General features: G+C 37.8%; 1 protein-coding gene across 1 annotated transcript in view; it reads left to right on the top strand.

The window, feature by feature from the left end:
• col21a1 (collagen, type XXI, alpha 1) overlaps positions 1–15,594 on the top strand; it is a 114,171-nt gene that overhangs the window by 92,181 nt on the left and 6,396 nt on the right. Inside the window, exons 23-27 of the mRNA XM_073872801.1 lie at positions 5,525–5,569; positions 7,474–7,506; positions 7,586–7,732; positions 7,891–7,935; positions 8,640–8,859. Coding sequence (XP_073728902.1) covers positions 5,525–5,569; positions 7,474–7,506; positions 7,586–7,732; positions 7,891–7,935; positions 8,640–8,859 — 490 coding nt within the window. The remainder of the gene's footprint in view (positions 1–5,524; positions 5,570–7,473; positions 7,507–7,585; positions 7,733–7,890; positions 7,936–8,639; positions 8,860–15,594) is intronic.

Raw genomic sequence — 15,594 nt, 5'->3', positions numbered from 1 at the left:
GGACCGTCTGGATGAAATATGGAATGTTGTAGTTGAGTCCAACTCGAGTCCGAGTCAACATCAAGAGTCAAGACCAAGTTTACATCCAGCTTTATCTGGACTCGGTCTTGACTCTGACTTAACAATTGATCTCTGGTCTTGGTGTTGACTCAAGTTGGACTTGACCAGGGGCGTCGCTAGACCCCTTTTACTGGGGCACGTGCCCCGGTGTAAATCTTTTGTGCCCCTGTGTAAATCTCAAGTTTACATTTTAGCAGTTACCTAGTATATTCCTGTACAAAGACAATCGCGGCAAAACCACTGTTGGGTAAGTTACTCCAAAAAAGTAATTAATTACTAGTTACTGATTACATCTTCAATCATGTAATTAGATTACTTTACAAATTACTCTCTCCAAAAAGTATTTAATTACTTATTACTAATTACTTTCTAAATCCTATTTAGTACATGATACAAGGATAGGCTTGAAATAGCTCGAATAAATAATATATAAAAGTACATTATGGTCCCACTTTAGGGTCCAATTCTCTCTATTAACTAACTATTAACTACTTTTGCCTCAATATACTCCAACAACTAATACTAAAGAAGTTATACATTTTAAGTATTGGTAGAAATGGGGAGGGTTAAGGATGTAGAATAAAGTTTTGCAGAATCAGGCATTAATATGAGCTATTAAGTATTAATAAACAGCCAGCATCTCATTAATATTAATGCTAATAATCAACCAGTTAATAGTGAGAATTGTAAACTTAAACCATGTTAAATCCACTATTGTATTATAGTATACATAATTGTTTTAGAGTCCATACACAGTATTTAGTTACATCAGAAGTAACTGTAATTAGATTACAAGAAAAATAAGAGTAATCCCTTACTTTACTTTTTCAAAGGAAAAGTAATGTAATTACAGTAACTAATTACTTAGTAACTAGTTACACCCAACACTGGGCAAAACGGATCTATATGCAATGTAGTTACCATTCACGTTTGAAAAAGCGACGCAGCAGTCGCACTGACGCGTGCACGCCCCAATTCATGTCCGCGTCCACGCACCCATTCATGTCCGTACGCGACTGTTTTGCCGTGCGCAGCCACATACAAAGTACACGCGATTGAGTTGTTAATGAAAACATGACGAGACTAAAGTAAGTTTCTAAATAGCTAATAATGAAAATCTTATTTTCACCCGATCATTGACGCATGTGATGGACATCAGAAATGTTTTGTGCAAAGCAGGAAAAGGGAAGCCAAAATGAGAGATGATGAGTTTAAAGGAGTAAAGACACATAACATCTTACCCAGTGTTGGGCAAGTTACTTCCAAAGTGTAATACATTATATATTACAAATTACTGTCATTTGAAAGTAATTAGTTACATTACAATATTACTGTCTCTGAACTGTAATGAGTTACACTACTTTTGCGTTACTTTTGAGTTACTTTCATCAAAAGAACAGAAGTATGAATAGGCATTATAAAATGTTAAAATGTAGTTTATCGATGCTTATAAATCTAGAAGTTATGTGTTGGCCCTCGAGCTTTGAATAGGCAAAGTGAAGACTTATGGCAAAATACAGTAACAATTACTGTCATAATCATAAACATAGACAAATGATCTGGTAAAAGTCTGGTAAATTATGGTACACATACCAAACACAATAGAGCCCACTATAATGCAACCTATAGCCTAATAACATGGTAAGACACGCAACCTCTTTTCATTTCTATTATTTTGATCACTTTTAATTCAGATTCACAGCACAAACCTGGCATGCACTGGGTTGACACAACTTATCAAAAAGTGCTATTGGAGAATCAGGCCTCAAGAAATACAGCTCATTTCAGTACAATATAAGGATTCATGTAGGCTAACATATCATTGCTTAATAAAAAAGAAAAAACAGAGGAGCACTGCTTTTTGCCAAACAATGAATATAGGTCCCCATACAAAGGCTGGTAAAAACTTTAAACAGTGATGTTTAAATGTACTATTTAGATAACCATGTTTAAGTCTTCACTAATGTTATGTTGTAGTTTAGGTTGCTGTTTGTAATAAAACTGTAGATAGCATAGGAATAGCCTAGCACTGTAATCATAGCAAAGCTTACCTTGTCATTGCTGGTGCAGGGCTCTCAAGTTTTATCAAAAGTTTGGAGTGAGATTTCATCTGTTAGGGGAGGAGCCACTTAAATATTTGCAGCAGCGACCCCTCGGCCCCAACCAATTCTCTCAGGTTTTTGGTAGCAGTTAAATTTAATATATTGTTTATAATTGATTAGCACCAATAGAAATTATAACAGTTGGGAAATCTAATTAAAGACAAAGTCATAGAAATTAAATACATTGTTTTATTTCAAAAATACAAATATATAAAAAATTGCCCCAAATGAGCCAACTGAACAGCAACATTGCAGAACTTGCCCTGAGCATACTTACAATACAAGGTGTGTTTGTGTGACATCTTTTAAACAGATAAATGCAATGATTAATGTATACATTGGCAGGATATAAACATTACTAAAATAAAAGCCAGAGTATAGCTGAATAGCTAAAAAGAGTATGAATAAAGTATAATTTGAAAATAATGAAATATCTTGTCCTTTCCATTCCCAGGTGAAAAAAATACTATAGTAATTTATAGTAAATACTATAGTGTTTTTGACCCATACTATAGTAATGTACTTGAATTAATTTGTTGTGGTAATTCTATAGTTGCTGTGATAACATCAACTATAGTAATATAAACGTATTACTTTATCCAATACTGTACTACATTGTCTACAACTATAGGGTATAATATACTAGAATATACACTACAGATTACTGTAGTATAAACTAAAGAATACTAACGTTAGAGTATTTATTACAGTTTATCAGTTCACTACTATAGTTAATACAGAGTATGCTGTAACAATCATTAACAAAGTGTTGTAAATACTATAATATACTAAAATTTACTATACTATTAGTATGGTTCAAAAACACTATAGTATTTCCTATAATATTTTTCACCTGGGATTGTTTCAGGTAGCCTCTAGTGTTTAGTACTTTCCTAAAGTTAAAGCTAATTCTGATTGCAAAGCAGTTCGATTTTTTTAATCAATAATAATTTACCTCGGCTATATTTCCCAACAACAGTTTTTATTATCTTTGATCACATTTTTGTGATGTCATCCAAGAATTGTAAAATCAAATTGCTATAAAAAAGAATGCGTTACCTACCGCTTTCATCGGATTCTTCTCTTCCAACTGCCACTTCGTCTGTGTGACGTGAGAATCTATGTTGCCTAGTAACGAATGTGCTTGCAGCAGGATCACGAAATTTACCCAGAAACAACAAATTCTGATTTCTGATTGGCTGGTAGGTGACAATTATATCAGGATGTCTAGTGTGACCGTGTCCGCGGCTCGACACAGATATGAACTCGGCAGAGAACTTCTCTCCTGTGCCTCGTTCATTAATTGTATAGAGTGGGAAAAGTTTTCTTATTTTTTCAGCGTGAGAAATACAAGGTGTGGCGTGTGAGCGTGTGATCTGACTGAAATGCGTGAGTCTCACGGTGAATGCGTGAGACTTGAGAGCCCTGCTGGTGTGATATGGATTTTACTGGCAACATGTAAAAGTCTCTTTACTTCTGAGGTTTAAGCAGCACAGGAGACCGATAGAAACTTTCTGTTGCTCTTACTTAGTGCTCTTATTCGCAAAATTATGCGTGTGCGGCGCTACCGGACCTGATTGCGACCACTTTAGTCAATGCTTATAATACAGCCGCGGACTTCCCATATTCGGCTCTTTAAGAAACATCTCTATATTTGACGCGCACCGCGTCCAAATCGCATTTCAAATACAAAGTTAAAGAACTTGTTGCATACAGCACGTGGAAATAGACATACGCTGCGTCTCAAACCGCCTACTTCCATACTATATAGTAGGCAAAGAGTACGAGAAGCAGTGCTTTTCGCCCACTATATAGTATGGAAGTATGCGGTTTGGGACGCAGCCATTTACACAGCTTTTTTCATGTGTGGATGCTGGTTGCGCGCATTGGTCAAAAATAAAAATTTAAAATAACACGGTCTAATTTTGAAATGCATTGTTGTAACGCGCTCGTTACTAAGACTGTAACGAGTAAAATATTACCAAAATTTTACGAGTAATGCGTTATATTTCTGCGTTACAGCAAAAACTAATATATTACTGTAATATATTATATTTTGTAATGCGTTACTCCCAACACTGATCTTACCCTGTCAGGGCTCAAACATTAGAGGAAAAATCTCAGGAAAACCTCAATAGTCTATAAAATTGCATTGTTCACATACAAAAACTGTGTTATACTGTTCTGTATTTTCAGATATTAAATTAATATTTAGTTCACTAGCTCGAGGTCATTACATAAACAGTTAGCAGTAACTAAGATAGATTTTTTTAGTAGCAGTCATAAAATGAAAATATTCTTAAAAATAAAAAAAATAAGTTATTAATCATTGTTATGTAAAATACAAATGTGCATAAAAATATTTTCTCTCCTGCCATTATTTCCAAACATTTTATGCCTTTAAACATGTTAATAATGTTGTATATATATGTATATATGAAGATGATACTAAAATATTTTTAAATAAATGTTTGTCTTTCCCAGTACTTGTTGCAATGTTGGAATAGTGGGTTAAGCAAAGAAAAATTGTATCTTGCACACCGCAGGCTTTCAAGAAAAAGTAAAAAAAAAAAAAATGGGGGACCCGTGACCCAGTAGAGCTTTATGTCTAGCAACGCCCCTGGACTTGACTACCACACTGCATTTTTAACCCGGCAGTCCAATTTATAATTTGTTTTAGTGTAAATGTAGCATTCTATTGGACTATATACTCGAATTGGACTTCATAGCTGTGTTTTGTTGAAAACTGTAAACATTTCATTAAACTTATAAGAGGGAATTAAACATGATTATGGCACTTTTATTTTCATAGCTTACAGAGCCTGTCATATATTCTATTAAAATCATAATCTTTACCAAAAGTTTGGGGTAAAGAAGGTATGAAAAATATGACCATGTTGTCTATTTTTCTGTGTTTTTCTTGTGTCTATTAATGTAAAGCTGCTTTGAAACAATTACCAATTGTGAAAAGCGCTATATAAATAAAATTGAATTGAATTGACAGGTCAAAAAATGTCAAATTATTTGAGTCTGGTAAAATCTGCTGCTTTTTCAAAGGGGTTACTGATGTTGATGATGCATTAACATAAATCAATACTCTGGGCTCTTTAACAAAGGCAGTTTTTCATTAGATAAACCACATGTTCTGTAAACCAGCAGTCTGGTTTACTTTATAGGTTATTATTTTTAAAGAATGGATTATAATATAGCTTTAAAGCGTTTAATTCAATCATTTTGTGTTTTTGCTCATTTTAAAAGGTATGGAAAAGTTGACGTTTTTATTTAGGGTTAGGACTAAATGTTAATATGATGTCAGATAAGATAACGTCTTTGTGTTAAAACCATCTTTTGCAATTAAACAGGGATTGAAAGGTGAAAAAGGAGACCCTGGGAAACCTGGTGTTCATGTAAGTTTGTCCTTTAGCAGTCTAACACACAGTGGTTTTATCACAAGGTATAACTTAAAAAAAAAAAAAAAAAAAAAAACTACAGAACATTAAAATATATAGATTGTTTAATCACAGTTAATTTAAGGAATCAGTAACACTTTACAATAAAGTTGTATTTGTTTACATTAGTACATGCTTACGTGGAGTTACAATAAGCAATATACTGTAGTTTATCAGCATTTATTAATTCTTGTTAATGTCATGACAATAGTTATTCATGTTAGTTCATTGTGCATTAACAAATGTTAAGAGTTACAACTTTTGATTTTAGAAATGTATTTGTAAATGCTAAAATTAAAATGAACTAAAAACAATAAACACTGTAGAAATATTGTTTATAATTAGTTCATCATAGCTAATGCATTAACTAATGTTAACAAATATAACCTTATTGTAAAGTGCTACCAAGTAATAAGCTGGATAAACCACAGATCCACTTAAAAAATATGTGCAATAGGTCTCATTCACAAAGCACACGGTATTTTTTGTGTAAATGAAGTATCTCATTTAATTCAAGGCCCAACATGGGTTTTTCTTGGGAAACAATTCTGCAGCAGCCACAGAGAGGTATTGTTTACTGGACAAGATTTATAACCAGAAAGATTATATTAAATACACAATAGCAAGTGAAATAAAACATAAAACAGTGTTTTCAATGTGGAAAGGAAGGTGTTACTGTAAAGACGACATCTGCAAAGAAAAAGGGAATTGGAAACACATCAATGTCTTTGAAATCTTCAAACAGCAATAGTGGGATAACAACTGTAAAAGTAGCCTATACTGTATGTACTGTATATACTCTACACAGGTGAAGCTGATTGCTAACTAAGGCAAATAGCTGAGAGCAATTGCTATCTAGAAATTAAACAGAAGCAACAAATACAGGAACAGTTGAATGTGTGTTGAGATATCATCGCAATAAAGTGTTAGTAGATATTAAGCAGACAGTCTACTAATTCTCTAAAGATTGGTAGTTGATAAGTAGTTGCAAAGTTACTTATAATTAGTAAAATGTCTAAAGTGGACTATCGAAATAAAGTGTTACCTTATGTCCATTATTAATGTGAAGAACTGCACCTGTGGTTACTCTGCTAAAACATTTTGCAATAAATCTGTTTCTTTATCTAAGGCTTTATGCCCAGCTGCACTACTTCCTGAACTTCAGCCAGCTCCTTGTTTCCTGTCTGCCATTATTGGACAAACTGATTAATTCAGGTGTGTCTGATTAGTGTTGTTGTGACTACTGAGGTCAGGCACACCTGGATTAATCAGTTTGTTTGTGACAACTGAGGTCAGGCTCACCTGGATTAATCAGTTTGTCCAATAATGGCAGACAGGAAACAAGGAGCTGGCTGAAGTTCAGGAAGTGGTGCAGCTGGACATAAAGCCTATTTTTACTACACTCTAAAAACGATCCATGGTGGGTAGATATTGGACGGAACACACTGTTGGATTAAAATTGACCCAATGCTGGGTTGTTTTGACCCAACTGCTGGGTTATTATTACACCATTGTTGCATGGATCAATTTTAACCCAGCATGTGTTCTGTCCAATATTTGCCTATTATGGGTCAAAAATAACCCAGCCATGTTTAGGGTGTACTCATTTGATATTTTGTTACAATAATGGCATTTATACATTTTGCTTTAGCCTCTCTTTTTAGTCACTATTTATTGCAGTGTGTGTATACAGTATGCTGGACCTTCTACATATTCCAAGTGAATTGTTTGTTTGATCTCTTGAATTTTCCTAGCAGTTTTTAAAATGATACAGTAATATAAAGTAGTATTTTATTCTTATACAATAACATGAACTTGTAGTATGTTTGTGGCTAAGTGACTGTCCCTCTTTGTCTAAACAGGGTTCAGCTGGGCCAGCTGGTCAAAAAGGAGAGGTGGGCTCATCTTTGACATAATAATATACTGTCATTAGCTGTATTAGGATCGTTTTATATGTGCTTGTGTGCATGTCAGAAAGGGACAACAGGAGAGGCCGGTCATAGGGGTCAGATAGGCCATCAGGGGCCCCCTGGACAGCCAGGACAAGTGGGGCCCTCAGGGCCCAGGGGACAGAGTGGCGAAATTGGACCCCCGGGACCAGCTGGATCTGAGGGACGACCTGTATGTATCATGTTGTAAATATATATTGGCAATTGAGAATTTATGTTCAGCACATTCCTCCATCAATATGAACTAAACACTGTTGTAAAATAATCTCATGTTTCTATTTTAACAAATATTGCATGAAACGTTACATTTATTATAACAATTTTTTTCAGGGCAGAGAGCTGTCTGAGCAACATATTCGACAGATATGCAGAGATGTCCTTCAATGTAAGTATCTCAAATCATGTCATCTCTCATGGCCCCCTAGAGTATTTTATTAGCAAGTTTTAAAAGAACATTTCAGTGTAGTTCTCTCTTACATGTGTAACTAGTTACTGAGGATTTATGTGCTGTCATTTAATCACGTTTCAGTTGAAAAGTAAAGTAAGGGATTACTCTATTTTTTGTAGTTTAATTACAGTTACTTCTGATGTAATTGAAATAAATACTGTTTATAAACTGTAGACCAATTATGATACAATCGTGGATTTAATGTTAAAAATGCTTTTATGCATGTTTTTATGTATCCTTCTCACTTGAAATGCTTTGAGTTAATAAGAATAATAGTAACACTTTAGTGTACTTACCAATTCTTAATATACTCCTAATAATTGATTATTAATACTTAGTCATTACGTTTGAGGCAAAAGTAATTAGTTAATATACATACTTACACTCTAAAAATGGCTGGGCTGTTTTTGACCCATAATGGGTTTGAATTGGACAGAACACACCGCTAGGTTAAAATTGACCCAATGCTGGGTTGTTTTAACACAACTGCTGGGTTATTTACCCCATAGTTGCATAACAACAACCCAACATTAGGTCATTTTTAACCCAGCATGTGTTCTGTCCAATATTTACCCATTTTGGGTAAAAAAATAACAGAGCCATTTTTAGTGTGTACCCATGCATCAAACAGTACATGTATTTGATTCAATCTGAGATTCCAGCACTCCTTTTGAATAACCAACACAATCATAACAGAAGATGTGAGCACTGCTACATGAAGAGGGGACCCGCCGGGCAACCGGGGCCTGCAGGACCACAGGGCTCACAGGGTTTCCCAGGTTTACCTGGTTCCAATGGACTGCAAGGTCAGCGGGGTTTATCTGGGCGGCCTGGTATCCCTGGCATTAAAGGTATTGGTCCTACACATGAACTCTCTGACCATTAGCAAAGATTACAGAAAATTACAAGATGCCATAGTGCTTCTACTTTGATGGGCTTATTGTTTAATGATCAACATGGCCATTCTAGCAAAAGAAGGTCCACCTTCTAGTAAAAACAGCCAATCATAAATTGTTCAGTGATTATTTGTTGATGGGACCCTGCACAGATGCTGTGAAATGCAATAGTTGGAGCAATACTGTGTCTACACTCTCACGACCAATATCACGTTACATATTACATTGGTGATTTTGATTCTGGAAACCTTTTCAAATTTGTTTTAATTGCATGTAATTGTTTGTGGACATTGGTCAGACATCGGCTGGGCATCACATTGAAGGAAGGCCAGTAGGTCAGTTGTGTGATGAGCTTCATGGCTATGGAAGCATATGGCTAGCTAAATTCAATTTAGAATGTAATATACAATATGACAATGCAATATGTAAAATGACAATGCATTTCTGTATTTGGGTTTGCATTTTCCATGTATGTGTGTGCAGTCCCTGGTGCAAAATAGAACTGAAAATCTAATACTTTAATTTACATTTTCCATTTTTCTACAGCCCTGTTTTAAATACATATTTTAATGCTTTAGAAGTTGCAAAATTAAAATGGAAATGTATTACCCGATCTGATATAATGTGATTCACATTGTCAAGCAAAAACTGTAGCAAAATTATAATTTAAATGTAAATTTCCCTAAATGCATTTACATTGACGGGTGAGAAACTTGGGATTGCATTTTCATTTACACAGCGTGCAATGGATGTAGCAAAATTAAATTGGAAATGCATTCCGAGTTGACCACGCCCCCGCCCTGTGAATCACTGCGTCAAGGTGGGGCCAACAACTCCCATTGCCTGGCCTCTCATGTGAGAAACATGGCGGCAGCAGGGCTGACCAATTAAGTGAAGCATAAACAGAGAAATATTAGTGTTTATGGAGATTATTACGTGTCTGTAGGTGAAAGAACTACAGCGTTGTTTGATCCTCTCGTCGAATTGTTTGCATTAACAGATGCTGACATCTAGTTTGGTAGTTCACCTCGCACTGTCCTGTGGCTGCCTTTTGTGCCTTCGCATTCAAGTAGCGTAGTGGCAATCGGGAGAGTTGGGACTTTTCCCATTAGACCGGCAGTGTTTTGAGGCTGCGAACGCCGGTCTGATAATAGTTATACATTGCGAGTTAGCAACACAATCTGGCAGCCTGATGTGCGGCCGATTCCCGCTGGTCAAACTGTGCAGCCTTTCTGCTCAAACAGTATATAAAAGTGCTCAACCCGTTCGGCAGGTCCAACATGTCTAGGATTTACAAAAATACAGGGATCAGTGAGCGACCCCTCAACAAATGGCATAGCCTGTTGGCCTTTGATGTGTTTATTGCAGTATGTATGCGGTTAGATTTGTCAAGCAGCCGCTTTGTGCTTTCACACTCCGTTTGCAGTGCGCTGCAGCTGCTGACAGGGCCGGATTATCCATAGACGAGATTGGGCGAGTGCCCTGGGGCACCAGGCAATGGGGGGCACCAAGGGCTCCAAACTGCGCGTACTCGCGCATGTGCGGGCACCCGTTACAAACCTACGGAATGCGCAATCGGGTTTTAAACGCTCATTTGCATGACGCGTATATAGTTGTATGTCACCACGCGCTCAGTTGATTGTACCGATGGGTGTACGCAGCCCAGGTAAAGTCAATGTCACAAGGTGACGATCTTTTAAGGGCGGAACCAAAGTTAGGGAAGTTTTGGTTCCGCCCGGAAGGTTTCCCCACCGGGCCACATACGAGGACGGACCTTCTCACTTCCTGGTTTCCAGGACAACGCTATCAGGGCTTTACGAGCCACAGGTGTGAAGCATCTTTGAAGCAAACTGTGATTGGAGGCTGGGGGTTGATGAGACACATAAATAGCTCTACAGGAACACAAGTGAAGGTGCGATGTACACAAGAGGCAATTGACACGGGGGAGCTCCTTTGCCAAAGGCAAAACAAAGACACGCACCTTTTGAAGAGCCCGAAGGCTCTGTTGATCCGGGGATCGCTGAAGCGAGCGGAAAGAGGACAGAGCCACAGGAGGCGAAAGGAAGGCAAGCCGTGGATCTTTAAAAAGGAGCACCCCGAAATCGTGCATGTTGTTGGTGTTGCCGGTGTGTATCGAAGCGCTGAGTTGGGCTCGCCTAATACGCTTATTTGATCGCTGTACTTGCTCTCTCTCTCGTCTCGTGTTGTGGATTTATGTTGATGGAGATACCGAAGACCTTATAGGTTGAAGAGCAAACGGATCTTGACATTTGGATGAGAGAAACAAAGGAAGAAGAAACGTACCATTGTGAGACGAAGAAAGTGCAGTAGTCGTGAGTAACATAACCCATTTATGGAAGCGAATTGCATGTACTTGACCTGTATATCTTTTTGAGTGTTTCCAAGAGAGAGTGGGTGGCCCTACCCCTGAGTCAGTGTGGTGGGTGAGCCGAAGGGGCCTTGTGTTGAAACAGCTACAGTGACGAAAACAAACACTAGGCCGTGTTACCATCTCCATATTCTCGCCCAGAGCGAAGTGAAGGAAGACGGGCGTCTATTGTGTGCACTGAGCGTGGTGGGTGAGTCTTTGGATGTAGAAATTTTCACTTTGAAGTGGTGCTGTGTAATGCTGTGTATTGCAGTGAGATTGCTGTGTCTTGTCAGACATACCCCCGCCTCCAGTCACTCGTCCCGGGACGACGAAGAGGAAAACGGTTCTAGAGCAAACCTGTATATGATTATGCTGTGAGTGTGTTTCAGTCTTAAAATCACGGAGTGGCATCCTGAAGTATTTTCGCAGCCAAACGCTTGGCGGACTTGTGTTTAGGAGTGGCGGTGAAAAACTGTGCAATTGGCGGTGTGTGAGTATTACAAATAATATTGCTACCTTACCTGTGTATTTTCATCATCGCAGAGCTAGAGGCGAAGGAGATCCGCCGCCCCGAGGTCTCTACGAAGGGGCGCCCCGGTCCAGTTTTTTGATCGCCCAACGGGTATCGAGAAAAGGGCAGCGCTCGACCCGGTGTGACGGCGTGACGTTCTCGCCCCTCTGTAGACCAACGAGCTCGCCGAGAGGGTTTGGTCCCCGGCGTCATATAGAAACCACTGTCCAGTTGACGCATTGCGTAAGCCAGCTATCGTAAGTCCGCCACCCTGTAAAGTACAGCATAACCTGTTAAGTCTGCCGATCAACAGGGACGAGGAGTGTGTTGTGAGAGCTGTGAAGAGAACCATACCTACCCAGAAGCTGTAGTCAGCGAAGAGGTGAGAGAACCAATTGAAATCGATTCACTGTGTCCCTGTGTCCCAGCTGTCGTCTGTGGAGAGAGAGAGAGCCAGCGTGAACGCTAAGACACAGAGCTGTGAAGAGAACCATACCTACCCAGAAGCTGTAGTCAGCGAAGAGGTGAGAGAACCAATTGAAATCGATTCACTGTGTCCCTGTGTCCCAGCTGTCGTCTGTGGAGGAAGAGAGAGAACAAGCGTGAGCGCTAGGGAAACGAGCTGTGAAGGAAAGCCATAATTACCAACAAGCTGTAATCAGCGAAGAGCTGTCGTCTGTGGAGGAAGAGAGAGAGCCAACGTGAACGCTAAGGGAATGAACTGTGTGAAAATCCAGTTGGTGGTGAAGGAGGAGAGCCTAGAGTGGCCGTTATTTTAAGTTCCCCTTTTCCCTTCCCTATTTATTATTTTTAAGTAAATTAAATAAAGTACATTTTAATTTATGCTTACCTTGTGTGTCTGGTCATTGGGGTGGCTTTGGGAATCTCCTCGAGGTGGAGAAAGGGGCGTGACCTTATTTACACCTGGGTTCACCCCTACCTGTGACATCAACACATCTCACTCAGGACCGCAAGGAGATGAGACGCGCCGGCGCGGATTTAAAATTAAATATTGCAGTGATGAGAGACAAAGAGAGCGGGAGAACTTTTAGCCTACATTAACACCAACAACATTATAGATGCGAATAAAGGTTTCAGACATCAGTGCCAAGTTAAGGAAAACCGGATAAAAGATGAGAAACGTGTAAAAGATACAAGTATGTAGATTGCCCTGCCACTCACCTCATTACAGTATGCTATCGATAGTACTTATTGTATATGTATGTATCTTATGCCTAGAATTAGTTAAGGGGGTTGTATGATTCTTTGTTTCATAACTGCCTATTCTAAAAGTTTCATTAATTACATATGACATGTGCAGCAACTGCATAGAGGTAAGTAACTGCGCAAAGTGACGCCGGAATGACGTCTTTTTCATGTAATTTTTGGACGTCCGAATTCGGTCCATAAAAGGGGTTGTTTTGTAACGCCAGGTGACGTCTTTTGTTCGACGTCTAAAGGTTGACATCCGTAGGACCTCCGTGTAAGGAAAAAAGACATGAAAAAAGCGAAAAGAGATGATTGTCTCTGCACTTCACCCATCCATTGCAACACCGAAACACTTCAGTCATTTCCTGACAGCCGTAGGATTCGAACTCTTGATACCAATCTCTGGGTCACAAGCAAGTCTCGCTAATCACTCTGCTGCATGGCCATATCTTTACATCATACATAAGGCACACTTATTGCATTATGATCTCAACATTATGAGAATATGTGACAATATTTTCATGTTAAATTGTTAGTATGGTCATATAATTTTAATACAATGAACTACACATTTAATTACAGATTTTTAAATGAAGTTTATTTAACTAACATCGGGAGGACTAACCTCACTCTCATCTAGATTCATTTATCACAGATAAAGAGGGGGGAGTACTCTGGGTTCGGGCTAAAATTCCGAGCTCGGAGCCCTCTCCTCAGACAGCACGCCAAATATGCTTTATCTCATTCCCTAGTTATTACATGTTAATGCGAACTCGTGAATTGTACATTTAGATGAATTTGAATATAATTCAAGAAAGCAAAAAAAGTACTGTATAAATAATATAGACTATCCGTAAGTATTAATCATGTTGGTACAATAATGCTGATATTTGTTAATAAACAAATTTTTATATGCCTTATCATGTAATATAGACATTGTCCTGTCATAGATGTTTAAATGATGTCCAAAGAATTACCCAGTTTAAACGTCAAATGTTACCCGTAAATATGACGTCCCAAAAATTACCCAGTTAAAACGTCAAATGTTGCCGTAAATATGACGTCCAAGTAGGGTCATGGTTGGACGTCCAAATAGTGGACCTAGTTTGGACGTCGAATAGATGTCCAGAATTGGTCATGGACCGACGGACGCAATATAGACATGATCTGCACGTCTATCCGACGTCCTGTTTAGTGGGTATTTAGTATTTTTCAGTAATGCAGTTATTTTAGAAAAAATTTGAATAATTGCATTGCAGGCTGATTTAAGGTGTGCCCTAAATTTTCTGCTAGTACTCCTTAAATTTTCAGTCAGGGGCTACAGTGCTCCTAATAACAAAAAAATTAGTCTGGAGCCCTGAATGACTAGAGTTCAATATATATAAATAAAAAATGTAGAATTTTGTTTTGGGGGGGCACTTGAAATTTGGTCACCCTGGGGCACTTCACTGTGTTAATCCGGGCCTGGCTGCTGACCGCTGCTTTTGACTATAAAAAAATCGTGTGATTGACACTTCCTGCGGAAAAGCGCAAAAACAATATAACAAATCATCATTTTTTTCACAAAACAACATACTTTAGATATTATTTGATAGACTAGTAAGTGTGGATTAATGATGTTTAACCTGGTGGTCAGGAAATGAATGGATCAAATCAGCAGATTTGCAAAGGTTTATTTATCGCCACATATATCATAAATACAAATTAGCAGTGTAACTTTGCAGTATACCACATTATATTTCCTACGTATATATGATTTCCATATTATAGACGAGACTATTCAACGGCAATAAACGTCTCATATGGCAATACATATTTTCACAACATTATTATTTCTAAAACGTTGACAAAATTTTTTCAAATAAACTGTATTCTTACAGTTATTCAAAGATGCACACATTATTCCGCATATGACTTGATATTGACTTAACATAACAGTATCATGAAATGAATAAACAGAAGGAAGCAGGATTGATGTAAATTGTATTATTATAAAACAGCAATATTACTGAAATAAACTCTTGAGGTAAATGCGCCAAACACTCTTAAAACCACACTAACAGGTCAAAATAAGCAATAACAGTGGAAAAAACATTATTATCTCTCAACACTTTATATGACAAACAATATATTTAAAGGAAATGTTCTTACAGTATTCAAAGATGTACAGTCAGTATAGCCTACCCTTCAATACGCTTCTGCTATAAAAGTGTATAAGGTACAGAAAGTTAAATGTACGTTTGGTCTGATCGGGTCAATATGCTGATGTACGGGTGTGCAAGACTAGTCGATCTGAATCTATTTGAATTTGTGTCACTGCAGGTTTAAGGCATAATATAGAATGGTCATTTAATGCGTTATCACTTCATCTGTGTTATTTTATGCAAAGAAGTATACCTGAAAATTATTTTGTATGTATTTCTAATTGTTTTGGCCATTCGGTTCGCAGTAACCTATTTCGAGATTTAACACCGCTGGGTTTTCTGATTTCACTTGCTTGCGTGTTATTTAGTCGTGCTCCGCATCATGAGAAATTAGCCTCTTTTTACTGATAAAACAGAAGAACTAATCGAGACAGACACGGAGAATGAAACAAAAC

This window comes from Misgurnus anguillicaudatus, chromosome 11 (assembly GCF_027580225.2).
Source record: "Misgurnus anguillicaudatus chromosome 11, ASM2758022v2, whole genome shotgun sequence".
Lineage (NCBI taxonomy): Eukaryota > Metazoa > Chordata > Actinopteri > Cypriniformes > Cobitidae > Misgurnus > Misgurnus anguillicaudatus.
Note: the sequence above shows the minus strand (reverse complement) of the source record. Positions and strands in the feature narration are given on the sequence as shown.